A 27124-nucleotide genomic window follows, 5' to 3' on the forward strand; every position below is an offset into this window, starting at 1 on the left:
CGGTGTAAGAAAAAGTAAAATAGCACCTCTCAAAGCCGAACCGGTTTTGGTTGGAAAACACTTGAATTCCGCCTCCTGCGAAAGGACTCATGAATATCTACCAGTGAGGCAGGCACCCCCTCTAGTGATCAATTAGTTGCCCAGATGCTGCTACATACGGAATGACGTGATGATGCCGGATGGTACACAGTTATTGGCGTTGTCGGGCTTTTTGGACGCAATTTAGCGCCTGCATGTTCGGTACGGCATTATTCTTGCGCGGTACTAGGACAGAGCAGATAGGTGATCACGAGACATCCATGTGCTTTAAATGTTTCGTCTTGGACACGCATATTCCACCGTCTTACGAATTTCCAAGCACTTGCGACATCACCTCTCCGACATTCAATCGTCCGCACGACACAAAAATCTCATCGCAATTACACATCATGGGTTTGTTTTGGGCTGATAAATACCCATCTCCCGCCACTTCTCCTGCTGGTAATACCTCCTCAGGCCTCGCGAAATGTCCTATTGACCACTCCGCCTTTTCCGCCGGTCAAACATGCCCTGTGAGGCCCAAAGATTCAACTTCCTCTGCTGACGAATTATCGTCCTCCATTTTGAATCCTATGAACAATATGCCAATAGACATCTCCACAGACATGGCCCCTGGTCAGAAAATACATCTCTCTACAGAGAGAACAATTTCCTCTATTCCCAGGGGAGAAACTGCTTCCGAAGGTTTATGGGAGTATCCTTCTCCTCAGCAAATGCTTAACGCAATGTTAAGAAAAGGTAAAGGACAGGGAATCGACGAAACGGCAGTGGAGTCGATGGTGGAAATCCACAACTTCTTGAACGAAGGTGCATGGCAGCAAATCTTGGAGTGGGAGGATATCCACACCAAGCAGACTAAAATTGAACCTCGACTTCTCAAGTTTACAGGTAGACCTCATGATTTGTCACCCAGAGCTTCCACATACTTGTGGTTGAGTAAGTTTTTTCCCAACACGTTCAACTCGAACCCACCGTTCGACCGGCATGACTGGACAGTGCTACGGGCCACGGGAGAGTCTCCTCCAAATGACTGGCGGAAGGTCAGATACGTGATTGACTATTATTCGGCTCCTGACGATGAGGAAACGGGGATGCCCTCGTTTGTGTTGGATACACGTCCAGCGTTGGACTCGCCTGTGGATGCGTACGATCGATTTGTGAGGTTGGCTCTGCCTTTGTGGAAGCAGGCCATGGGAGACTTTAGCAAGTAGTTAGAAATGTGTATATATGTTATTTATGGAGACTAGAGACTGAGTAGTAAAGTGTGAAGCGGATTCTAAATTGGGTTTATACTCTACTTTAACCTATTTTACTTTTGTGTATTTTACTTTTGTGTATTGTACTTTTGTATACTCTATTTTTGTATACTCTACTTTTATACTTTGGACTCTCTCTGTCCTCTGCTATTATTTACAAGATATCAGAGCCTCTGTTTCAAGCCCGTGGGGATCACATAGTCCGTAGAAAGCTCCCGCAATATCCGTGGAAGATCTTTTCCCAAGCTTGTCAACTCAGCCCTATCGAGGTCTGCAATCAACTGCTCGATGATTGCCCGGTTATTCTTCCTCACAAAGTGTCTGAATAAAAAGTAGAATGTATAGAAGTTGGGCCTAACATTGTTCACCTTCTGTTTCTGGAGTCTGAGGTAGTAGTTCCAGCCAGCTTTCTCGTTCTTGTCCAAGATTGACACAATCATCATGTTCCACGCTTGGGTATCGTTAGCGAATCCCTTCAAGTACTCGTCGAACAACGATTCGGCTCTGTCCACATCACCAAAGTCCAACTCTCCCTTGATCATAATAGTCATGATGTTGACAGAATTCTGCTTCTTGAGATGGTTTCCCTTCTTGAGCCACTCGAAAATGTCCCTCGCTGCTTGGAGGTTGTAATTCTTGATCAACCCGTCCATAATAACCGCATATGTATGCATGTTTATGTTGGTGTTGGTCTTCTTAAAAAGCGAAAACATCTCTTCCACGTTGGGTACAAGCCCCCGTTTACGAGTAACCCTAAAGTACAAGTCGGCCACAATCGTCAACGAAACAACATTTTCGGCAATGTCATGATCTCCCATGAACTTGATGATTCCATTTACGGCATCCAAGTTGTTCTGTTTCGAATAATGATCCAACAAGGCATTCATGGAGCTGGCTGAAGGTGCGTATGTAGAGTCTTCTCCCATGAACTGCTTCAACTTTTTCTCGGCTTCTTCTACTCGATCGTTCAAAATAAGCCCCATCAAGTAGCTGCTCTTGGTGACGTGGATCACCGGAACCGAGCTATAGGTCTCCAAGTACTCGTCCACCTTGTCAAACCGGTTCAAGTTGGAAAACGATGCAACAATGCTTGCCAACACCCTTGCATCGACGTCAAACCCTTGTTCCACCATGGTGTTGATGAGCTTCTCAACATTCACAGCCAACTCATCCTTCAGCTCCTGGGTCAACCCCCGTGTGTTGTCGGCATGGCCCATCGACTTGATCATCACATCCCACACGGGCTTGGTCAACTTCAAGTCTTTCTTGATGAGCCCATTGAACATTTCGTACACCATATCAAACCGGCCCACCTCATAGAAACTAATCATCAACTTGTGCACCGTCTTGTAGTCCAAGTTCTGCCCCTTCAACAGGTCATAAAACTGTACCAAGCCTCTTCCATCACGCTTGGCAGCGTAGGCATCCATTCTCTTCAACGACTCGCTGCTGTTAGGATCACTCGATACCGACTGGTAGTACAACCGGCCCACCAGGGTCTTGAAGTCATCCAATTGGCTACTGGGGCCAAGGAACTTCTCAAGGTTATCATGGACCCTCCATGCGGGCGCCAAGTTATCAGCCTGTAACACATTTTTAACATCTTCAAAGCTGAATTTGTAATCTGTTTTCGACCCCAAGAAATAGGAATAGTACGTTAAATCCCGAACCAACGAGTAGCTGAAGCTGGGGAAATCGTACCGCACGTTCTGGAACGGCTTGTCGATGAGCGCCAGGTCACTGCCGAACGAGTTCTTGGTTTCAAGGTACAGCACCCAGCATCTCAAGTTGCGGGTGTAGTCCGCAAGCTCCAAATTGTACTTCATCACCTGGCAAAAGTGAATCGCATGCACCACCCGGTGCTCGATCAAGACCTGTAACACGTTGTCAACCTCTTCACTCGAGGCCTTGCCTTCAATCAAGTTCCGGAGCAATGTGACTCCCAATTTCTGGAAACTGATATAGATGTCAAATGATGGAATCACATCTGCCACCTGAACCTCTCTCAAGTACGAGATGGCCTCCTCGAATATCTCCACGGACTCCTGCTGGCTGCTGTTTCCGTCAAGGGTTCTCTGGACCTGGTTTCGGATCTCAAAGAGCTTACGGTGGGTTGGAGGTCTCTTTCTGCCAGTTTGTGGCAGGTTTGCCGATGGGTCTGGAGAAATGGGTGTAGGGGCCGGGTTCCCAGCGGCACCGGCGTTCACTGTGCTCTGAAGCCGGGTGGCCACTGCCATCCACGGGTGGCGTGAGGCCATAAGGGACGAGGCTCTGAGGATATTAGCTCCTACTCGTGATCCTGGCAACATGAGTTACTGAAAAATTTTTAGTGCGAATTTAGAGATGGAGAGGAAGGTAGAGGTTGATGTAGCGAATGATGGTACAAATAGAACATTCACGGGTACAAAACACCCAGGGAGCACAAATTAATGGGTACAAAAACATAAAGGGAGTATAAATCCATAGGGTTCGCAGGGCGCTCGTGTACTGGCACGAGGGCTTGTTTATCCACTTTCTGGAACCGGCTACTTACCCAAAGAACTTAGTCAGATAGCTTTTCTTCTCATGAAACAGATAATCAACTGAGCTGGGTTATAGAAATAGAGTCTCTAGGACTCATTATCATCATAGTAAGCTCTTTAGACAAGTATCCGGTACCAAAAACTGGTGTATAAAGCATCTTCTACTTCATCCACGAGTGTGAAAAATCTCTTCTCACCGCCAATGCACTCTTTTATACCCCCGTGCGCGCACGACTGCGCTCCAAAACATCCATGTCGGTCCCACACCAGCCACCAGAAATTCAACCACACCTCCAGTCAGAGCCCCAGCCGCTCCAGTTCTTCAACTACCACGAGTATCTCGTCAACGACTATGTGCCCGTCCTGCAATCCGTCAACCCCAAACACCAGGCCATCGTCGTGACCAATTTCCCAAATATCTACGCGGCCCTTGGCTCCACCATGTACAAACACACACGAATCGTTCGAATCCCCAGGACCTTCGACACTGTCGACAACCCGGATCTTGTGCCCCAGTTTTCCACTTTGGAACTCGGCAAGGAGCCCGCTGCCATCATCAAACACGAAGAAACACACTTTGAAGTCGCAGGCTCCGCAAACGGATCAGCATTTGGCGCAACTTCCCTCACAGTGCTCTCGAACCTTGTGGCACCGGCCGAGCTCGTTGACATAGTCTCCACCATCAACACACACCTCTACGCCGCCTTCGACCCGTACGGGTACGCCAATGCCATTGAATCGGTGGTTGACATTCTCACGGCCACCCTCTACTCCAAAGTATTCAATGGACGGCTCCACACCAAACGGCACCTCCAGAAACTACATGCCTATATCGACCACGTAAACGAAACCCACGACACGTTCCATGTGATCCAACCGCGTCTTAATGGATATCTGTCACTTGACATCAGAGTTGCCAATCCACTTGGGTAGAATTTCGGTGCGCATCTCATCTGAAAAGTTGATGAAGATAAAGCCCATCAGAATGCATGGAATATTTGCGATAGACAAGCCATCGGGAATTCTGAGTTCCAGGTGTATTCTGGATCTCCAGCACATCTTCACCAATTCGGCGATTTTTCAGGACGATTTGAATGAAATGAAGGATAACGCCATCAAAAACCTCAGCACCGATAAGAGCTGGTCCAAAGAGAGAATCAACAAGAAAGTCAGCAAAATCAAAATCAAAATCGGTCACGGTGGAACCTTGGACCCGCTCGCCAGTGGGGTGCTTGTGGTTGGCCTTGGTAGCGGTACCAAGCGCTTGCAGCACTACTTGGGTGAATGTAACAAGGTATATGAGACCAAAGCCCTCTTGGGGATTTCCACCACCACTGGCGACTCAGAGGGCGAGATCTTGACCCGAAATCAGGTTGACCACATCACTGCTGATACCGTTAAACAGTCGGTGCAAAGATTCATTGGAGATATTAAGCAGACTCCCCCTATTTTTTCTGCTTTGAAAATGAATGGAAAACCACTCTATGACTACGCCAGAGAAGGGAAACCACTTCCGTTCCCCATAAAAACCAGAGACGTCAAAGTCCCCAACATCTTCATCCACCCAGACCACCTTCTCCTGCGTGAACATGGATTTGAACCCATCAAAAGCCAGTTGGATGATAATGGTGAACCCAAAGAAAATGCCTTGTTCAACAACCCAACTTTGAACGATTCTCCCTTGTACTTTTCATCTCAGTATCTCCAGAAGTGTGAAGATGAAGGCCTCCCCAAGACAGTGGGTCCACCACGTCTCACCAAGGAACCCCAAGACCGACTTCCCATGGTACACTTGACGTGCGATGTCAGTTCTGGCACCTATATAAGAAGTCTCATCAGCGACATTGGTAGGGCCATGGAAAGCTCTGCTTACATGGTGGAGTTGATCAGGGTCGAACAAAGTGAGTGGAAACTCGGCAAGAATACCTTCAAATTCGAAGATTTCCACCAACCGGAGTCAGTGTGGGCACCGGTGTTAAAGAGAGTTCTTGAAGAAGGCGACAAGGTCAACGTCAGTGAGTTGATGGACGCAGCTGTCGCAGCAGAATCCATTGCCCTCGATCCAGATACCGAGGAATCGCAGCGTAAAAGGCCCATAACAGAGGTGGAATAGATAAGTAGGTATTTAGTGCTCGTTTCTGAGCATTGAATTTTTCAGTCGACTGTTAATGTATACACATATAAGACACTTCAGATCATCGTCCCGGCTTTGTGATTCCTTCTGGAAAACAGTGGTACACCCCACCACGAGTCTCATACCCCATCCACAGTTTGCCCCCAAGTCGGTGATTCTTCTATCCACCCCGTCCAATTTACCGGCTGTTACTCAGCAGGCCATCGAGCTCTATGATTCGAAAGTTCAAGTGATAGTTGCTGGAATTGACACCATTAAAGGCTCAAGAAATGGTGTAAGTGCCCTCTGGTTGGATTCCCATTTGGACATATCAGGAGTGCTTTACCAGGAAGCCATGACAAAAAACTGGAAGAAAACCGATTCCAACTTGCAATTGAACTTCTCCAAAAACTCCATACACCTTCCCTTGGCCAACTCGTTGTTCAGCACCGGCAATTTGATAACCTTGTTCCACTTAGACCCCCGTGGGTCTCCTTTTCATGATAAGCTTCTCAAGCTGATATCAATAAATCTTCCCGATGAGGTGATACGGCCATCGCTTATCGACATCCAGGACAGATGGACACCACTATTTGATGAGCCCATGTACGTGACAAACTGTATCGGTAACTTGATCAAGAGCATCAATAACAAGTCTGCTGCCAAGTTTTTGGAAACCAATCTGAAGTTGATGAGTTTGAAATCCAAAGAAACAGAAGTGTATGTGAAATTAACCCAAACGACTAACGGTGAACCGATGGAAAACCGATTTCAAGTCATAGCTGGTGGAGGAGGATGGGGCCCCAAAGCTGACACTATAGTCATTTCTCCTGATGCCAAGGTAGCCAAAAAGGACCAGGTTGAGTTTTTCATGTTGACTCCAGAAGATAAAACAAGACCTCTACAGATGCAAGATTTTGGTGGATTTGAGTTTGAGTGCAGTGTACCCGAAACCGATTACACGGTGGATGACGGTGAAGAACAAGTATTTGACTCGTTCGGGTGTGGAAGTGAAGCAGGCTTCAAGCATAACTCTACTAACCACAAATCTCCTGGTGAAAGAGTGAGCTTTAGAATCTAATGTAAATTTAATGTCTATAACCAGTTATAAAAAGAAGAGCAATGCACATAGTATAATACACAAAAGGATCAATGCAAAACTGATCACAATGACCCCGTAGTGTAAACAGGACGGGGCAGAGAATCGTTTGAAAATAAGGTTGAATGCAAGCATGGAGCAGATGAACGAGATGATGATGCCAATGGAAAGGATGCCGAAAAACCACATGTTATCGTTCACCTGGAACTGATTGGTTTGTTGGAGTTTCAAGATGCTGAAGGTCAACCCGAACTCGACACTGGCAATGAAAATGGACGAAAAGCTCAATGTCAAGTAGAAAAATGACAAGATCTTGTCGTGCTCATAGTAATAATGGTTCAAAGTGGTATAATAGTCGACGCTCTGGTTTGAGTTGGAGTTGACCGATACCGACTGGTAGTCGTTTATGTAGTCATTAGAGCCTCGAAGTGAGGTGGTTTCACCGACCCGGTTCATTCGAGACTTCAAGTGAATTAGGTTCAACACAAAATTACTGAGGTTGGAATTGGAATTGGATCTTTTGAACCGTGCTTCTGGTTCTTCGTTCCAGAAAATCCGGAGGCTATCATTGTCTTCATCCTCTATCAAGTCATCGAACTCGTTGGGCCTGCTTTTATCATTGGTGAACACAGACAAGTTGAAGGAAGAAGACATCGACTGGAGGGAACTGTTCTTCTTGAGGTTGGGGCGCAGGCTATACTGGGACGAAGCCTTTGATGCCTTTGACTGTTTCTGCTTCAGCAACTTAGCTTGGTGCTCGAGGTCGTTCAACGACAATTGGTTCTTCAACATTTTGTCGGTGTTATCCTTTAAAATGTATGAGTCAAAGCTCAAGTCGTTGTTGAAGTTCTCAATGTTCTCAAAGCTTTTGAACAAATTCATGTTGAGCAACTTGGAGAAGTGGTTGTTGATATCCTGAGGCACCACGTTGTAGTACGACGAAAGCGTATACTGGTAGAGGTTGAAGTTGCGGAAAAGGTTGATGGAATTGTTGTTCTTGATCAACTTCTGGATGGGGTCAGGAAGTTTACCCAAATGGCCTATGGAGAACTTGTTCACCAACTGGTTGTCATCCTTTATTTCTGTCAATAGGGTCTTTTCAAACCGCAACAAGTTGGAGTCGTTGGAGTTAAGCTCGAGTAAGTTGAAGGGGAATTTGTCGAGGTCTGGATCGTCTACGTTGAAGTCCGTGGTGTTGATCTGCCCCACGGCATTGGTGGTACAGATGTCATACCGTAAGTTCAACAAGTAGTCGTCCTGAAGCGGCTCACTCAATAATCCCAGATTATCAGGCTGCACCAGCGAATATTTGTCGATGTAGTACCGCAAGGTCTTTGTGTATACCTTCACCTTGGGTTTCAAGTTCTTGTTGAGTAACGAATCGATTGTCAACTTGGTCAACGAGTTGACGGTGTGGGTGCGGAAGTACTCTTTAAGTTCCTCTTCACATTCCTCGTTATTAGAGTTGTGGAGATACTTGAACATCAGATCAATGATGTTGTTGGGAAGGTAGCAATAGCTGAATTTGCGCAACCCGCCAATATGACTGATTATCAACGAGTAGGTCTCTCCCAACTCCGAGAGCACATATGACGGTTGACTGGACAAGTTCTCGTCGTTTTGTAAAAAAATAATCGAGTTGGTCGACTCCTTTTCCGAAAGCCGCTGGAAACTCAAGTAGATGTTCATGTTCAACAAAACCTCATTGAAGTTGCTGGAATCGTCGGGGAGAATGAAGGTCAACAGAAAGTTCTTCTTCAAAAGTACGTTGAAGTCAAATTTCAAGTTGGTCAACTTCCCGTCGCCCTCCGAGAACATCGGGTCCTGCTCGAGTTCCTGGTCTTTGTGGCGGAGCTTATTCATCTCGAATTTGATCAAGTTGATCATATTGGTGAGTCTGAGCGTGAGGTCCACCAAGCTGATGTTCACAAACGATTGACGATCGCGGTTGAGTACCAACTTCAAGTTGAAGATGATCTTGGAGCTCACGTACGGGTCCGGGTGCTTCTTCAGAAGCTTCTTGAAGATCTTCTTCACGGCTATTTTCTGGATTAAAATGAACTTGGAGAGTTTCTTGAGGGTGATTGACAAGTCGATGAGACTCAGAACCAACATATCCATCTTTATTAACTTAACATTGGCGCCATCATCATTTTCCAAAAGGGCATCGAAACTGTTGTCGTAGTGCTCGAGCTTGCGGGAGATGTCTGCGTGTTTGGTCTTTACAAACATGTTGATAACCTCAAAGTTCAGGAGAAACTTGCGGTTGAGGGACGCGAGACTCACCTGGGATTCAGACACCAAACGGATCTGACTCTTCAAGTCGTTGTAATCGAGGTTATATGACTTCCATTCGGGAATCGTCAACTCGATAAGGCTCTTACCAAACTTCATCACGACGATGGCTTTGAAGCAGGGGTAAAAATCCTAATTTGCAAGGGAACAGGAGAAATTGAGCAGAGAAAATTTCCTGGCGGCTTATCGAAAAGGCGCTTTAGATGATAAGATTGAACCTGAAACGAGAAGGATTAATACCTTTAACCGGTAAAAATAAAAGGGTTGTGGATCTGAGATGTTGAAACCCAAATGTAAGATGGGATGCTGGGAGGAGAGTTTTTTTTTCCTCTGTGCCGGGGCACTTTCTTCCAGTCTTTAAACGATAAGTCCTCGTGTGAGGGTTTACTATAAGCATTTTGCAAATCTGCCATAACAATGCAGGAGTGTGTACGCGAGATTTTTTTTGGCGCCGTTGCCCAATTCTGACAAAAGGTGGCTATATTACTGCGATTGAGTGTTCCCTGCTGTTGGGTTTCGGGCCCGCTGCCTACAGTCAAAAGCATCAGTGGTGATGAATCTAGTTTGTCTCTTATGTATTCTAATCTCTATTCAAATATATCTATAGGTTTTCTATGTCTAGTCTTGCCTAGTATTCTGTCTATTCTCCCTTCTCGTACTTGGTTCCCTTAACCACCACCGGAATCATCCCCCCAGTTCCAATCAGAAATGGCCTATGGTTCAACACCAACAACTGGGCCCTAATGGCTCCCGAATGAGAGGTTATGCTCACCACCTCATCCTCACAATTATTGAAAATATGTTGGAATGCCCGGTTGGTCCGAATCCCATGCTCCTCGATCGTCTCCCGATAATCTGGTTTCCAGTAAACGTCTTCTTCTTCGAATCCGTCTTCAATTACAAATCCCAAATGTTCGTATTTGGCTGCAATCACCGATCGAGGCGATCTTTTGTCACAAGTGTGCACACCTATAGTTTCCCGGAAATCCTCCATTATGAGTGGCTTTATGGTTGAAATGTCCACAAACGACTCCCATGTGTTAATGAGAGTATCAGCACTTCTTCTAAAGGGAGAGCTGAACCACACCGTGGGTAACTTCACACCCTTTTTGACCTGCTCGGCCCACACGTGGGCATTGTCCCGGGCCTGGCTCACGCCTAGCTCCGTCAACTCGGGGTCTGGACCCCACACGATCTTCCCATCCCCGTTGAGCTCCGACCACTTGCGGTACCATTCCTTGTTTCCATACGTACTGTTGGCCAAGTTATGGTATCCTTGCCCATGTCTGGCCAAAAAAAACACCTTGTAGCATTCGTTGGCAGGAGCATTGGAATTAAGCTCGTCAAGCTTGGCAAACGTCTCTTCCCAGCTCAAAAGACGTCCGAAATCCTCTTTTAAATAATCAAACTTGTATTCGTCGGTGGAATCATCGGACTGCTTAAACATGCCATCAACCGTCTCAAACTTCCAGTAGCTTTCTAGCGACTTTTCAAAGTCTGTAAGCAACGCTGTGTATTTTTGCTTGGTGTCGGCCTCCAACGAACAGGCAACTGCGTCAAACTCGTCTGGGATACTCATATTGTACAATGATTAGTAACGGTGCAATTTTTCCTGAGGTTTGAAAACGTTTGTAAGACACCGCGTTCGTGCAGCGTCCACGAATGCTAACTCCGACACCTGTAAATAGACACAAATACATGTGCTTAAAATACATATATGGGGTTACAGATGGTCTGGTGGAGGGGCAGGCTCGGGCGGTTAAATACATCGGCCTCCAGCACCAAACAACCGTTTTCTCCGCTGTATTAGGCCTACATTAGCCCTCTTTCCCCCAAACAAAGCCCACCGCCTCTTTGTTATCGCTACTATCCAACCACTCATGGTCTACTTCTCACCCGGTCGTACTGCCTCTTCCTATCCATTTCCATCGCCCACACCACTCAAAGCAAAATCGTGTCCCGCCAAAAATCATGCTCACTGACAAACTCGACGTTCACCAACAATCCTTAAAACAAAAGCACGAATTGACAAAGACCAAATATAGCATATATCTCATTCCACAATGGAGAACTTTAACGACGACTTGTATCCTTTGGCGCTCTTGATGGATGAGTTGAAACACGACGATGTCAGCAATCGAGTCCAGGCCATGCAAAAAGTGGACACCATTGCCATGGCGCTTGGCCCCGAACGCACCATCAATGAATTACTACCATTTTTAAACGATGTGGCCCAGGACGACGAGGAAGAAGTGTTCGCCGTATTGGCCACCAAGTTGGGCGACTTCATCCCGTTGATTGGAGGCCACCAGAATTGTGAACCCTTGATTCAAATCTTGTTGCATTTGGCTCCCATTGAAGAACCCATTGTTAGGGACAAGGCCATCGCTTCCTTGAACAACATCAGCACCGAATTGACCAACGAGGAGGTGTTTGAAATCTTCTTGCCCATCATCCGAGATTTAAGTCAGGGTAATTGGTTCTCCAAGAGAATTGCCAGTTGTGGATTGTATAAATCTGTGGTTGTAAGAGTGGAAGCTCCTGTCAGACAAGAGTTATTGGCGTTGTTTTTGAAGTTGGTCACTGATGACGGCCCCATGGTTAGAAGAAGTGCTGCCACCAACTTGCCTGCCATCATAAACAAGTTGACTGATTTTACTGGAATCGATGCTAATGATCCCAACAAAGTCACCAACAAAGACTGGGAAATCATCAGCCAAATGTTCCAAAGCTTGATCAATGATGATCAAGACTCGGTCAAGTTCTTGAGCATTGATGTGTTGATTTCGATTTTGGAGTACTTTCAAAAGATCCAGGACCAAAGTCATAACTCAGATTTTTTGGTCAACTCGTTGAAATTGATGTCTGATGAAAGCTGGAGAGTTAGATACACTGCGGCAGACAGATTCAACAGAATTGCCGAGAACTTTGGTAATGAAGAGGCCAAATTGACCAAATTGATTGAGCCTTTTATTTCTTTGATGAAGGATAATGAAGGAGAAGTCAGAAAGGCCATTGCTAAGCAATTACCAGCATTCTGCAAACTGTTGAACAAATACGAAGCCTTGAAACCAACCATCTTAAACAAGATTTTGCCCGTGGTTAACGAGTTAAGTCAAGACCCTCAAGAAAATGTTAGAAGTTCATTGGCATTAAACATTACTGAGTTGTCATCCATTTTGTCCAAACAATCCACCATTGATAAATTATTACCTATTTTCCTCAACATGTTGAAGGATGAATTTCCCGATGTGAGATTGAACATCATTTCGAATTTATCGATAGTAAACGAAACCATCGGCATAAACTTGTTAACCACCAGTTTGTTACCTGCCATCACTGAATTGGCCCAGGATTCTAAATGGAGAGTCAGATTGGCCATCATCGAATACATTCCAAAGTTGGCTGACCAGCTAGGAGAAGAATTCTTTAACAAGGAATTGTTAACCTTGTGCTTGTCATGGTTATGGGATTCTGTGTATGCTATAAGAGAAGCGTCAGTGAAGAATTTGAGAAAGATCACAGAGATTTTTGGTTCGGCTTGGGCTGACAAGTACATCATAGATAAGTTGGTTTCGATCAAGAACAACACTCACAGTTCAACATTAAACAATAATGACAACAATGATGATACAATTCATGACGATAATGATAATGATGAAATTAATATTGATTTTGCAAGCTTTATTATAAGAATAACTTGTGTGTTTGCTTTGAATGAGTTGATTCCTGTATTAGACCACCAAATTATAACCGAAAAGGTGTTACCTTTCTTGAACGACTTGATTGATGACAAAGTACCAAACATCAGATTCAATTTGGCCACAAGCTATTTGCGCATTTCCGAAACATTGGCTGGGAAGCAAGGTGATAGCCCTGTTATTGAACAAAATGTGTTGAAGAACTTGGATATTTTGGTTAACGATAACGACTCCGATGTTAGATATTTTGCTTCGAAATCCATTGACTCGATTAAAGAGTTATTAGCTGTCTAAATGCTTATTCTTATTTTCTGTATACATTAAATATCATATACTCCTGTTCAAATGCTTTCTCCTTGTTTCTGTGCCAACTTGTCAAAATCAAAATCAAACGAACTACCACATCCACACGCAGATGTGGTATAAGGAGATTCAACTACTTTAAATTGACTCCCTATAAGTTCGGTCGTATAGTCAAGTTTGGAGTCTTGCAAGATCTGGAGAGAGCTCTCATCAATGACTATCTGGGCGTTCAGCGGTGATGATCTCTTGAATACTAGCAAATCGGGATTGTTCGTCAATTCTTCTTTTAAGTCTGTCAATTTAATATCATACTGGAATCCGTGGCACCCGCCACTTTCCACTTTTATGAGTAACACAGAGTTTGGATTGTTGTCTTTTTCTGCTATCAGGCTTAGTTTCTGTCCGGCTCTTTCTGTAATGGCAATCTTCATGTTTGTTTGACCACTCACCAATCTGGTCTTTGCAAAATCGTTAACCGCCGGCTTGAGGGTGGCCGCTTTTAATGTTCTGGGTTCGACTGAGTATAGCCTCCTAGTAGGATAAATGGGTACCCGAATGGGCCTCACGGGCCTTAAAAGATGTATACTTCTTCTGATGGTAGCAGCGTACATTAGTAATTTTTATGATTACTTTAGATGACATTTGTTAGGCTAGTCTAGTGCGAAAAAGATCGCACTCAGGGTAAAGACAGATTTATAAGCTTACAGCTACAAACACTATAAAACAAACTATTGGGTGCTGTCGTTGGCAATTCTCCAGGTGCTCAATAGGTCAAGGTAGGCCCAGTTAGATTTGGGTCCTTCCATACCCCAGGCAACGTATCTCCAGTGCCAGAAACATCCTACCACAACACCAAAAAACAGCGAATATACGCCAACATAGATCAAGTTGAGGGCCCTACTACTAGACTTTCTCAAAGGAGTGGTCAAATGTTCAATCAAGAAACAAAGAATCATCATGGCAAAGTATAATGCAGGCAAGTAGTGATGCACGTAGGTAACTCTTCCCATGATGACAAATGGTACAAAGTGCAACCCCCAACCGAACATTGGATAGATACCTCCCATGATGAACAACTTCAACTTGTGCAGTTGACCATCAAAGTCGTTGAATTGTCTTTGCCATCTGAGCAAGTACCACAACACCAAGCCGGCAAAAAACACCACTCCCGCGGTGGAGGGCCAGGTGGTAGCAGGGGATCCGATCAAAAAGTACTTTACTTTATCGTTGGCCCAAGAACATAATCTGATTCCAACGTGTAAAGTAGGCCATTCCCAAGCGGAAGAGGCCAAGTCATCTTGTTTTTCATAGTCGGGTACCAAGGCATTGTTAGTGGCCATCATGGCCAAGTTTAATTGAATAAAGTCTCTAATAAAACGAGTTTTGGGTAACTTAAAGTCTTCTGGAGGTGGAGGCAATAACGTGTTGACGTGACTCTCAATGTTCCACCAGGTTCTCTTGTCCTTTTTAAAAGGGTCTTTGAAACAGGCCACTTCACCTTGTCTGAACCCCCAGGCTGGCAACGACGCGCCGGTAACTCCCAAGTAACAGTTCATTACCGTGTTCTTGAATCTGACAGAACTGGTTAATGGGTGAAGTTTATCCTTGTCTTCATCTCCACTTTGTTCAACAATCTCAATGACCCAATTGTCCTTATTATCACCGATAGTCTGGTTCCCATACCCGGCAACTTCATAATGATTCTTGGTGACTGGAGCTTGAACATTGTGAGAGTGCAAGTTTCTACCAGTCATTGGGTGAAGTAATCTGACCACCATTCCTTCAACAACGTATTCGAGGTCCTTGTTTTCTTGGGGATCAAAGTGATCTAATCCTCTAGCTCTCTGGAAAACCCAATTATTATTCGAGTCCTTGTGGGAATATGTGGTCACTTGCTGTTGCTTGGAACCTTCAGGAAAAGCTTGGACGTGAGAGTGTAATAAGCCACCAGTCAAACCCTGATTCTTCAAGGTAATAACCGAATGGCCGACAGTGACATCTCTTGGACCACCGCCCACATCAGAACCAACCAAGTTGGCTTGAAACAACGAAGACATGTTGGCATCTCCAGTTCCAGACTTATACAACAAATCGAAATGCACCTTGAAACAAGTCAAGAAAATTAATAAAGGAACCACAATCAATCCGATAATCCTGGCCGACCAATGATAGAAGTATTTGGTCCAAGAAATAGATTTATCCCCGAACTTGTTCCACAAGTCAACGATTGTGTAAATTCCCACTAAAGTAGTAACAAATAATCCCACCATCTTAACCGAGCAAGTACATCCGATGGAGAAACCTGTCAACAACAACCATTTCCACCATTTTCTCGAGAACCATTTATCAGGCTTCTCGTTTAAGTTGTGAAATCTCAGGAAACAGAACACGGTTGCAACAGTGAAAAATAACAACATGGAGTCCAACAAAATGAACCGTCCCAAAGTCACGTAACTCAATTCCAAACATACCATGGTGGTGAATAACCAAGTAGTAATGGTCTGAAATCCGATTTCCTTGAAGGTGTAGTACGCCAAAGGCACACACAAACTAGAAAACACGGCGTTGAAAACTCTCATCTTGGTGTAGTCGATGTAGTCGGGAAATTTTTCACCACTTGGGAAGTCCCATGAACCGTTGTAGCCGGCAATGTAACCAGACAATCCCACCAACATCTTCCCTAAAGGAGGGTGGACATCATGGTAAAACTCGTGTCTCAAGTAGTAAGAACCAAACTTTCCAAAGTGGGCTTCGTCCCACACAACACTGTCGTTAATCAGGATTCTGTACAATCTAACGACAAACGAAAGAGCTGTGAAGAAGATTGGTGCAAACCAACTTTCAAATGAAGCTAATGCGCTGTTGAACTCTTGAGCTTCATTTTCCTGCTCCAATTTTGCGTCTCCGGCATCGATTTCTTCGCCATCAGGGATGGGGGTACTTTCATTAGCCTCCCTGACCTTCGATCTGGTCCGACGACTCAACCCCTCAGTGCTGTTAACGTCGACACTGGAAGACATAAGGTTATACGTGTTTAAATTTTTCAGTTCACTCAAAACGCGCGGTTTGTTTAGTTCCAAGCTAATTTTTCTGGGAACCAATCGTGGCACTAATACTAATCCTGTGAATAAAGCAAACTGCTTCCCTTGGTGCACGGCTATTTTATCGAAGGTAAGAGGTAAAGACAACAGATTCTGTACGTAGTTATTTCTTCGTGAATCTATTTCCTGCTGTGCCTTTCACGGGTTGGTCTTCTCTATCATGTAAGAATGGGTTAACTATGGTAATGATGAACTCTACGATCGTGAAAATGATGAGTCCAGTACGCAAGTCTCGTAATCTCCAAAAAACCAAAAGAGCTAAATAATCAGAGTTGGTCTGCCGTGGACTTTACAGAGGACTACACTCAAGAAACGAATAATCCTATTTTTTCCAGTAACCTTAAAGGGATCCAACGAAAACATGATAATGAGGCTCCGAAGATGGGCCATATTCTTTGAATTGTTTCTAAGTTCATTATATTTTGTTCCTTGTATAGATATTCACCTGTTCGCAGCCACATAATTGGCTGCGAAACTCATTTGCGGCGGTCGGAAAGTGCCACTTCACCTTCTTCATCAATTCTGCTCTCATACTCGTACAATCTCTAAACCTATCCTCGCATAAAGTCAGTTTGACTCACACACTAACAGTGAAATTCTTTGTGATATTAATTAACATAGCAAGGCCTAAATGGGGATATAATTATATACAGACGATCAGTCTATGTTTTTCTTTGCCTGGACTTTTTTGGCACACGAGTAAGCCAGTATAAGAAAAGAGCCAAAATGTAATCAATAATGATAAAGGCAATGAAAATTCCCATATCTCTGTATCTTTTATCAAAGTTGGAACCAATTGCGGCTAAAAACTGGTCAGTGGAGGACATTTTACAAAAGTTGCACTCTGTGGTCGAAGAGGGTTCAGTTAAGTATCCTCCTCCAATACTAGCAATGTAATCCTTCATATACTCGGCACAGGTAGATCCTTCTGGTGGGAGGAACGTAGTCAACTCCTTGTCTGAGCATGTGACATCAGATTCCGCCAAAGCGGTAGATAATAAGGCACTCACAAAATAGGTGAATGGGTTGCACCTGTACATGAAAATCCAGAATCCAGGCATAGCGCTCAGTGAAGCCAAAACCCCACAGAACATAAGACAGAAGGAGAACATCAAGTTAGCCAAGTTACCAGCATTATCTTCGATTTCATTGAAAGAAATCACAAGCTGGGCCATACTGGAAGAGTAGACGTAGAACAAGCAAAGAAGCCACCATGCCAATGCTCCTCTCAGGTTTACACTGTCAGTTGGAACAGCATTGTTGTAGTAACCGATAGGATAGTACCAGCAGAAAAAAGTGACAGTTCCAGCAGCAAATGCCCATGGGATTTCAGCAGTGATTTGGGCAAGAAAGAATGCAATCCAACTGAATGTTTTAGCAGGTCTCTCTCTCACTTCGTATAGGTCTCTTTGTTTCACAAAAATTGGAAGATATTGGGTAACCAAGGTTTGGAAAATTGTCAACATCATAAAAATGGAGAACATTTGATTCTGTAATCCTTGCAACGACTTGTCAGCTTTGAAAAAAGAGAATCCATTCATGAGTGAGGTGGCAATAACCATAATGAATTTGGAGTACAAATAATTGTTGGTTCTCCAGTATTGCTGGAACACCCTTTTAGTAACAATAAAATACTGTTTGTAGATTGCCGTGGCATACGAGTTGAGATCATCTTTCGATTGGTCTCTGGGCAACTTAGACAATTCGGTTTCCATATGGTTCAATTCATTTTGTACATCCAGGTATTCTGTAGAGTTTTTCCATACCTGGTGATAGTCTTGATTAGCATGAGATCCAGGAGCAGCTCCAACAATTTCTAACATCCATTCTGCAGGGTTTGCATCAGGAGGACACTTGTGAGCACCATATTTTTCAAAGTAGTCAATCAAGGTTTTACACTCTTCACCCAAATCTCCGAAGTAAACAGTTTGACCACCTTTCTGTAAAAACAACAACCTATCAAACTCTTTCAATAAAATAGCAGAAGGCTGGTGAATAGTACATAAGATAGCTTGTCCGTGATCAGCCAACTTTCTAATCAACTTACAAATGGACCAAGCTGTTTGAGAATCTAAACCAGAAGTAGGTTCATCCAAGAACACCAAAAGCTTTGGCTTGGCAACTAACTCCACAGCAATAGTTAATCTCTTTCTTTGCTCAACATTCAAACCTTCACCAGCAACACCAACAACTGCATCAGCGTAACTCTCCATTTCCAACAACTTAATGATGTATTCCACATAATTATCCTTCTCTGCTTTTGAAACAGAATCAGGTTGTCTCAAGTAAGCTGAAAATCTCAAGGATTCTTTGACAGTGGCAGTTTCCAAATGTAAATCTTGTTGTTGAACATACCCGATAGATCTTTGGAAAGAAGAATCTAATTCGTGACCATTCACCATTCTGGTTCCATTTGTGATCTTTCCTACGGTCAATCTCTCACTCAAAGCATTTAACAATGTAGTCTTACCAGCACCTGAAGCACCCATCAATGCAGTTACTTGTCCAGGTTTGACCCATCCATCAACTCCATTCAAGATGGTTCTAGTTTCTTTCTTGATATCGATTTCGTAAGTCAAATGTCTCCAGTGGAAAATGTTTTCATTCTTGGCGATGAACTTTTCATCCAAGCTTTCATCGCTGTTTGAAGCCTCAAAAGCAGTATTTTTTTCACTGCCACCAGATTCAATATCGTTAACAGCCTTCAATTTTCTCAACTTACTTCTTTGGAACAATAATATTTCACCCTTTTGTCTAGCACCTTTATTGTACTCACAAAGAACAAGGTAAGAACCTAAGAAGAAAAGAAGGAAAATGATGTTGATACCGAAATTTCTCCAGGCATGACCCCACTCATATTGGTAAGATTCGTAAATATACCTATCACCGTTAACATATTTAGCACCAAGTTCAGCACCAACGACACTACAAGCGATGGAAGTTCCATTGGTAGGGTATCCAGGGCCACTTGGAGTATAACCATCACACTTATACTCTCTTCCATGAAACTCATTAGCAATCAAAGATTCAAAAGTATAAGAAATAGGATCCAAATACTTTATCCACTTTGACCATCCAAGCATATTAGGATAGGGAATAACAAACCCAGTATAAATAACAAGAATCAACAACATGACACCTGCAGGAGTCATAGCTTGAGATAAGGTCTTAGTGGCAGCACCCAAAGTTCTGAAAATATGAGACATGGTTAAGGTTGCACTGAACCCCATCAAGATGAAAAAGAAGAAAGCTCCGGGTTGTCTCTTCAAATTACACATAAAGTAGATCACCAAGTTGAAGGCAACACTCGAGATAAGCTTGGCAGGAAGTTCAAAAAGAATAGACGCAAATGCATCAGCTGAGGGGTGATACAAAGCGTATGTCTTATGTTTCTCCACAATAGGTCTAGCCTCGTACAAACTGAAGACTTCCAAAATGGAAGAAAAGGCATTAACCAACGTGGCAAAAAAAAGAATTGCAGTTCTGTAGTAAAATGACGAAGTTACAGCTGGTAAATTGTAAAAAACCGATGAAATAATCAAGGACATGATAACATTACCTACAACTTGGAAAATACTAATGGAAGGATTACCAACAAACCGCAAGTAATTTCTATGGAAAATGTATTTCACTTGCATACCATACGAGACTGTGTATGGAGAACCAGGTCTGGCTGACTTGGCCTGTCTGGCACGATGCATTGCTTGGAATTCACTTTTGTGGTCTTTCTTTTCTATTAAGTACTGATCGATCTCAGTAAGCAAATCGGCTCTTTGGGGAGAGGCACGCCAGTAATCATAAAATTCCTTTGGCGTCACAGGAACCTTTCCTTCAAAGCCTGACATGGTGACTCTTTCCGCAGGACTAGTGATGGACGTCAAATAATCAGCAGTAGTCTGACGAGCAGGACATTCGAATCCCATATCAAGGAAATACTGTTTGGCAGTACGAGCACTTCCAAAGTAGATTTCATAACCTTCATACAACAAAAGCACCTTATCAAAACAATCGTAAGCATCTTGAGAACACTGATAGATAGCAATTAAAGGAGTAATCTTTTGAATTTTGGCTGAAGTCTGAAGAGCTCTAACAAATTCCAAGGCAGTAGCGGAATCTAATCCTCTGGTGGAATTATCCCAACATTGAACTTTACTCTGGGACAAAGCAGCTTCTGCAATGGAAACACGCTTTCTTTCACCACCAGAGACTCCCCGAATAAAATCATTACCAACATGAGAGTTTTTGGTATGTAACAACCCATAGGTGGCCATGACCATATCAGCCATATGTTCAGCGTACTGTTCACGGGTTACACCCAAAGGTCTGTTTTGAGGTGTTCTCATAGTAGAAGCGAACTTCAAGGTTTCACCAACTGTCAAGAGCGGGAAATGGTTTTCGGTCTCAGAACAGTAAACAATTTCTCCCGCATAATGTTTATCCATTTCCTTTGGCAGAATCCCATCATAACTAATGAGGGATTCTTTGGCAATCTTAAACCCATAAGTTTGTACCGCCACCGTCTTTAAGAATGTGGAACATCCAGCACCCGGACGTCCCAACACAACCGTCAATTCACCAGGACGAATCAAACCTTCCATGGGCTTCAAAATATCAAACATGTTCTTCAGGTCATCAGAATTAATCTTCCTTATGGTTTGAGTGCATATTTTCATCAACCCATTAAGAAAGTTACTTTGATAATCCATGTCTGTTGCCGACCCATAACATCTTAAATCCTTAAAAGCCACTCCCAACAGCGAAGGCTTGTAATAATCTTCATCAGTTTCAATCAACTTTCTCATGTTTTTTACCCACAACTTGGAGTCAAATGAGTCACTGTTAGGGTCTAAACGAGGGTCTATTTCCCCCTCTGATATACCAAATGTACTAATTCCTGGAGCATCCAGCATGGAAGTTAAAGTTCTGGTGAGACCAAGATCCTTGTCATTGCCACTTGTACGGCTGAAACGACGAGCAAGGTGCTGGATATTTGACTGAACTTCAGTAGAGAATCCATTGTAGAGTTCTGTTTTCAGTACACTACTTAGAGAGCCAGTGTCGGCTTTCTCAAGCTGATCGGAATCCATGTTGACAAAATAAACAAAATGTGCTTCTCAGCGGGCCTGGCTGCTCTTAAATAGAAACGGCTGGCGGAAAGCTCAAACCCCACCCGAACCGATAAACCAAAATGCGGGAGAGGACCAAAGCCCCGAAAAAGGCGAAGTCTCCGGTGTAACTCAGGGACCGTCTGCGTAACTCAGAGATTGCGGTGGATGCACTCTATTACCATTCTCAAAGTATCATCCGTCTCCGTTTCCGTCTGGAAAACGGAGACTCTCACTTTTCCGTCTCTAGCAACCATGAAACTGCGACTAAGGAATTTACTTAATTCAAGGTTGGTCAACTGCAAAGTGGTACATCGTTGTATAAATTTGTAAAGTGACGCTGGGAACTCGGTTACAAATCGTTGCACGTCTTCAACAGGAATGTTGATGGAAATATCAGTGAGACTTTTAGAAGGAGCCTTGTACACGAGTTCGATATTTCCTAGTCGCGCGGCGGTGGATCGTGGGCCCGCGGTGCGACACATTTGATCCATCACATCTTGCACTAGTGATGTGACGTGTATTTTAGTAGGTACTAAAACACAGCCACTGGCATGTTCCAAATACTGGATGAGCACCGGCACCACGGGCGAGCTGATGAGCACGATCGGGGTGTCGTGGTGGGAAATGACGATAGTGGACGTGACGGCTCGAAGCGAGTCGATACTGATTGTTTGGAGGCTGTTGGCGGTGGAAAAAGCGATCGATGTGTTTTCGGCGATAGTAGACCGTTCGAGCTCATTATTGTGCGTGAGGGACGCGTACGTTGCGACAGCGTCGATAAGGCTCTGTTTGTGGTCATCCGAGAGCGCACATGTGCCGCTCGCTCTGTATACTTTGTAAATGGTATTTGCGATCATTATTGATTTTGAGTCGCGCGGTGCGCGCGCTGAAGAAGAGGTGAGCGAAATGGATGGGGCCGATAGAAAATGAGTGAAGAGCAAGCCTACTTGGTGGTAAAGAGAAATTGACCTCACATCAAAGATGTTTGTAATATTACAAATCACTATTCGAAGCATTGAGTTATTTAGATGAGGCATTGAATTAAATAGATGAATCATTCATTGGTACGCAATTTGCGTTTGGCTAAACCCATATTGGTTACACCATCTTGGCTAAACACCATATATACTTATCGTATCTTCACTCACAATTTTGAGTGGTCCACGGATAGTTAAGACGAAGCCTTAGCGACGTGTTCCAACAAGTCAACGACTCTGGTAGAGTAACCGAATTCGTTATCGTACCAAGAGATCAACTTGACAAAAGTTGGAGACAACAAGATACCAGCCTTTTCATCAAAGATCGAAGAGTAAGTGGAACCCAAAAAGTCGGTGGACACAACGGCATCTTCGGTGTAACCCAAAATACCCTTCAATTCACCTTCGGAAGAATCCTTAACAGCCTTGGCAATTTCCTCGTAAGTGGCTGGAGTCTTCAATCTAACAGTCAAATCAACCACAGACACATCGGTTGTTGGGACTCTCAAAGACATACCGGTCAACTTACCGTTCAATTCAGGGATAACCTTACCGACGGCCTTGGCAGCACCAGTGGAAGATGGAATGATGTTACCGGAAGCAGTTCTACCACCTCTCCAGTCCTTGTGGGATGGACCATCAACAGTCTTCTGAGTGGCGGTGATGGAGTGGACGGTTGTCATCAAACCTTCTTCGATTCCAAACTTGTCGTTGATCACCTTGGCCAAAGGAGCCAAACAGTTGGTGGTACAAGAAGCATTGGAAACAATCTTCAAGTCTGGGGTGTACTTATCTTCATTGACACCGACAACAAACATGGGGGCATCTGAAGAAGGAGCGGTGATGATCACCTTCTTGGCACCACCATCAATGTGCTTTTGGGCCCCATCGATGGCGGTGAAGACACCGGTGGATTCAATCACGTAGTCGACACCGGCCTTTCCCCAAGGAATGGCAGCCGGGTCTCTTTCTTGGAACACGGCGATTTTGTGGCCGTCAATGACCAAGTCAGAGCCTTCGCTGGTGACTTCTCCGTCGAATCTACCGTGGGTAGAATCGTACTTGAACATGTAAGCGGCGTATTCAGGGGCAATGAATGGATCATTGACAGCAACCACGGTGATATCCTTTCTGGACAAAGCAACTCTCAAAACCAATCTACCGATTCTACCGAATCCGTTAATACCAACAGTAATAGCCATTTTATTTGTATATGTTTAAAGTTAAATCAAAAGATATTTCAATTCAATTGTGAAGAAAAGAGAAAAGGGAAAAAAAATCGCCAAGGGCAATTTCACAGGTTTATATAAATTTTGTCCAACGGATGAAAGGTATCCATGAATTGGGGGTTTTGGACCGCGCACGCCGCGCGCTCGCTTTTGGCACCATATTACAGGTCAACTCCGAAACTCCGAGGAACTACTGTGGTTGTAGCCTACACGGTAAAAGGGTGGTGACCGAGTTGATGGTGTCAGCGTCCTGAAGATATGACTCTTATGTCATCATCAGACACTAGCCTGCACCGCGATTTGTCAGCATTCACGGGAAAATGTGGACCCTGCACGTGATGAGTGCCGCAAGCCGTTTGCACACAACCTTGTGAGTAACTAGTGACCAAATGGCGGATGTCGAAATTGCGGGTTTTAGGGACAATTGGTGGGATGGCAGTGGAGCGTGCAGGTTAGCGACAAGTGTGGGGGCGAGCCGGGGTGACGAAGGACCCGGCCTCGGTGGTAGAATCCTGGAGATGCCGGGTGTCCGGGACCCGGGGTATGGCCGTGAGTGTAGCACCGCGCTAGCCACGCGGTGGTGCGAGTGCAACCCTGAAAATGGCTAAATTGTCAGACGCAGAAAACATTGAATTATATCTGGCAACGGCGTGGACAGACAGAATTGAGATCATCCTTCACAACTTTGCTGACGCTGTACGATGGATGACTAGCGGGATTTATATTGTTACTGTGCGATCTGTATTTATCGATCTTCAAGACTTTATACAGGCAATCTATGTTCACTGACAGCATTAATATTAACAGGGCCAATGACTAATTCTTCTGTGTCTCAATTTATCTATAATGAAAACCTATACTAGTTGCAAAAGGTTTATCGATGTCTCTATTGGGAGCAGATTCGAAGCAAATTATTTGAGTATTTCTGAGACAACTTCTTCAGTTGTCCTTGAATCTTTGGATGTAGCCTCTAGGTCATTGTGGTAGATAAGCCTTGTAAATCACTTGACATTGTTGATTTGTAACTATTTGATGTGGCGTAATAACCTCTTGATTTTCAAGTCACTGTGTAAGTGTGAACTGTTCAGACACGAAATGTCCAAATATTCTTCTTTGCCAGATCTGGTTTACATTACAATTGCAACGAGCATGAGTAAATTTGGCAAATCTTATTATTTCTAACCAAAAATAATTCACCGTGTAACAAAGAACTATTTTTAATCACTTTAAGGACAAGTATGCGGCCGCTGACACATATATTGGTTTGGATTTGGGCTCCAGTTTTGACTTGGACCTTGGGTTTGTGGATTTAATTTTGGCTGGGACACGCGGTATATCTGGCTTCAACGCAGCTGTGGTGCTCACAGATTGAGTGGTAGTAAGAGTCGAGTCTTTCGACCAGGTTTTTTTCAATCTGTTCAACATTTTTATAGTGTTTATATTGTACAGCTATTCCACTGGATTTATAGTACTCCACAATGGGCCATGACTCATTGGCTTTATAGTACTACACTATGGGTCATGACTCACGGTAGTTGGGTTGGTGTGCTCTTCGAATAATTTCTGTAAGCAGTGAAATGAGTCATTTAGGTTGATGTGCCTTTTCACTGCCTGTGAACAAGTGTGGATCTGATGTGCATTTCTCGGTCGTTTACTAGTATACCAAAGAATTAGTCACTTGACCTCTGCTGGATATCCGTCAAGTCGATAGGTCGATCTTGTCCATCTACTCAGATAAGTCTACTCGTCCAGCTACTCAGATAAGTCTACTTGTCCAGCTACTCAGATAAGTCTACTCGTATAATTCTACCAGTACACTAAACGCAAACAAATAAGAGTCGGAAACAAACCCTTAGAAACAATCAACATCTCAGACACCCCCCACACTCACGGGGCGTCGGTACACTCCCAGTCAGTGGGTTCATACGCTTCCGGGTGGTCCAACTGCTTCATCTCCGCTGCCGTCAACTCAAATCCAAAAACATCCAAATTACCAGCTAACCTCTCTATGCGACCCGTTTTAGGCAATGGAAGATGCCCTTTTTGGAGCGACCACCGAATCAACACCTGTGCTGCACCAACGCCATATTTGTCCATCACCGATTTAACCTCCTGGGGAGGACTCGTCAACTTGTACCCATGTGTCAACGGAGCGTATGCCTCCACCACGATGTCATGGGCCTGGCACCAATCGGCGATTTCAGTCCGCATGAGCCATGGACTAATTTCTATCTGGTTGACCTGAGGATATATCCGCAACTGGTTCCAGTTCACCAACTGTTCGAGATGTCCAATGCCATAGTTCGACACACCGATGCTTTTGACCTTCCCGGCAATCACTGCATCTTCCATGGCTTTCCAGGTTTCCAATCGTTTGGTGGGACCACAGAGCGGTGAGTGGATTAAGAGAAGATCAATGTACTCCAAGGTGGCAACTTTGGCCAAGCAGTCGTCGATGGCGGCTGTGGCCTGTTTATACCCGCACTGGCTGTTCCACAACTTGGAGGTGTAGAATATGTCTTTACGGTGGTTTCCCTCTGCGAGCCACCTGGAGATACCTTGGCCCACTTCTGATTCGTTGTGGTACAACACGGCGGTATCGAAGTGGCGGTAACCGGCGTGGCAAGCCTGAAAGACGAGCTCTCCAGTGGTAGCTGCTGGGAGGTTATAGCATCCTAGGGCAATGGTGGGGATGGAGCTTCCATTTTGGAGGGTCCTTAGAGGAACCATGGAGTAATTTGAAATGGAGGTGGATAGTACTATAGGCGGACGATACGTGAAATGGACTTAACCGTATACGATTGATTTAATGAAGTTCTTTGGTGTCGAGATTCAATTGACTGATTTATTCGGTGTCGGAGATTCAATTGACTGATTTCGGTCTCGGTTAGTTAAGACTCCACACTATCGGTAATTGAAAAAAAATGACCAGTCCTAAATGGAACAGACGGAACTCAAAATTCAATATCAGTATAATAAGACGCTGATCTTATTATCTCTAGCAGTAATCAAGTGTACGCTCCACAATTGCCCCAAGCACGGCTATCAGTTAATTTAAGAAGCAATTGGTGCGAATCAGGGGAACTAACTGCGGACAGCGGAGGACAAACCTTATTTAGTCATAACCATTTGGGTTGCGAAGGTGAGCGTGTAACTCGGTGATGCCCTAGGTGTATCATATACCTTGGTCTCTAATATCCCTTGGTTCTTTCACCTTTGTCCTGGCTGTACCCCCACGGCCATAGTAACTGTTGCCGCTTGTGTTCTCTTGCGTAAGATCGTGGCCGGCTATCACGCGCGCTGATGCCGGGAAGTCGGCTTCTGATGACCAGCCGGAATATGTCGGGCTCATATACCAGCCTTTCAAAACGGCTCGGCACG

General features: G+C 44.3%; 13 protein-coding genes across 13 annotated transcripts; 5 read left to right on the forward strand and 8 right to left on the reverse strand. All coding sequences in view use genetic code 12, as the record gives it.

Annotated features, from left to right (window-relative positions):
• Positions 1-428: 428 nt before the first annotated feature.
• On the forward strand, positions 429-1250 carry CYC3 (holocytochrome c synthase; the record flags this gene model as incomplete). The annotated part of the gene is made up of 1 exon (XM_006686625.1): positions 429-1250. One exon carries the CDS (start codon positions 429-431, stop codon positions 1248-1250), a length of 822 nt encoding a protein of 273 aa, XP_006686688.1.
• Positions 1251-1459: 209 nt separating this feature from the next.
• Positions 1460-3604, reverse strand: PSN45_003765 (uncharacterized protein; the record flags this gene model as incomplete). The annotated part of the gene is made up of 1 exon (XM_066158154.1): positions 1460-3604. One exon carries the CDS (start codon positions 3602-3604, stop codon positions 1460-1462), a length of 2145 nt encoding a protein of 714 aa, XP_066014251.1.
• A 465-nt stretch (positions 3605-4069) lies between these two features.
• On the forward strand, positions 4070-4750 carry ERF4 (ras modification protein erf4; the record flags this gene model as incomplete). The annotated part of the gene is made up of 1 exon (XM_006686385.1): positions 4070-4750. One exon carries the CDS (start codon positions 4070-4072, stop codon positions 4748-4750), a length of 681 nt encoding a protein of 226 aa, XP_006686448.1.
• A 52-nt stretch (positions 4751-4802) lies between these two features.
• On the forward strand, positions 4803-5930 carry PUS4 (pseudouridine synthase pus4; the record flags this gene model as incomplete). Its single annotated transcript, XM_006686384.2, has 1 exon — positions 4803-5930. The coding sequence occupies one exon, from the start codon at positions 4803-4805 to the stop codon at positions 5928-5930; it is 1128 nt and encodes a 375-aa protein (XP_006686447.2).
• Positions 5931-5985: 55 nt separating this feature from the next.
• PSN45_003768 (uncharacterized protein) lies at positions 5986-7011 on the forward strand (the record flags this gene model as incomplete). Its single annotated transcript, XM_006686383.2, has 1 exon — positions 5986-7011. The coding sequence occupies one exon, from the start codon at positions 5986-5988 to the stop codon at positions 7009-7011; it is 1026 nt and encodes a 341-aa protein (XP_006686446.1).
• A 24-nt stretch (positions 7012-7035) lies between these two features.
• Positions 7036-9423, reverse strand: PSN45_003769 (uncharacterized protein; the record flags this gene model as incomplete). The annotated part of the gene is made up of 1 exon (XM_006686382.1): positions 7036-9423. The coding sequence occupies one exon, from the start codon at positions 9421-9423 to the stop codon at positions 7036-7038; it is 2388 nt and encodes a 795-aa protein (XP_006686445.1).
• A 541-nt stretch (positions 9424-9964) lies between these two features.
• PMU3 (phosphoglycerate mutase) lies at positions 9965-10903 on the reverse strand (the record flags this gene model as incomplete). Its single annotated transcript, XM_006686381.2, has 1 exon — positions 9965-10903. The coding sequence occupies one exon, from the start codon at positions 10901-10903 to the stop codon at positions 9965-9967; it is 939 nt and encodes a 312-aa protein (XP_006686444.1).
• Positions 10904-11387: 484 nt separating this feature from the next.
• TPD3 (protein phosphatase 2A structural subunit) lies at positions 11388-13319 on the forward strand (the record flags this gene model as incomplete). The annotated part of the gene is made up of 1 exon (XM_006686380.1): positions 11388-13319. The coding sequence occupies one exon, from the start codon at positions 11388-11390 to the stop codon at positions 13317-13319; it is 1932 nt and encodes a 643-aa protein (XP_006686443.1).
• A 47-nt stretch (positions 13320-13366) lies between these two features.
• On the reverse strand, positions 13367-13939 carry ISA2 ([4Fe-4S] proteins maturation; the record flags this gene model as incomplete). Its single annotated transcript, XM_066158155.1, has 1 exon — positions 13367-13939. The coding sequence occupies one exon, from the start codon at positions 13937-13939 to the stop codon at positions 13367-13369; it is 573 nt and encodes a 190-aa protein (XP_066014252.1).
• A 117-nt stretch (positions 13940-14056) lies between these two features.
• PMT2 (Protein O-mannosyltransferase 2) lies at positions 14057-16348 on the reverse strand (the record flags this gene model as incomplete). The annotated part of the gene is made up of 1 exon (XM_006686378.1): positions 14057-16348. One exon carries the CDS (start codon positions 16346-16348, stop codon positions 14057-14059), a length of 2292 nt encoding a protein of 763 aa, XP_006686441.1.
• A 743-nt stretch (positions 16349-17091) lies between these two features.
• Positions 17092-21516, reverse strand: CDR3_2 (Opaque-specific ABC transporter cdr3; the record flags this gene model as incomplete). The annotated part of the gene is made up of 1 exon (XM_006686692.1): positions 17092-21516. The coding sequence occupies one exon, from the start codon at positions 21514-21516 to the stop codon at positions 17092-17094; it is 4425 nt and encodes a 1474-aa protein (XP_006686755.1).
• A 1192-nt stretch (positions 21517-22708) lies between these two features.
• Positions 22709-23716, reverse strand: TDH1_2 (Glyceraldehyde-3-phosphate dehydrogenase; the record flags this gene model as incomplete). The annotated part of the gene is made up of 1 exon (XM_006686377.1): positions 22709-23716. One exon carries the CDS (start codon positions 23714-23716, stop codon positions 22709-22711), a length of 1008 nt encoding a protein of 335 aa, XP_006686440.1.
• Positions 23717-25630: 1914 nt separating this feature from the next.
• On the reverse strand, positions 25631-26473 carry PSN45_003776 (uncharacterized protein; the record flags this gene model as incomplete). The annotated part of the gene is made up of 1 exon (XM_006686623.1): positions 25631-26473. The coding sequence occupies one exon, from the start codon at positions 26471-26473 to the stop codon at positions 25631-25633; it is 843 nt and encodes a 280-aa protein (XP_006686686.1).
• Between the last annotated feature and the right edge of the window lie 651 nt (positions 26474-27124).

This window comes from Yamadazyma tenuis, chromosome 5 (assembly GCF_029203305.1).
Source record: "Yamadazyma tenuis chromosome 5, complete sequence".
Taxonomy (NCBI): Eukaryota; Fungi; Ascomycota; class Pichiomycetes; order Serinales; family Debaryomycetaceae; genus Yamadazyma; species Yamadazyma tenuis.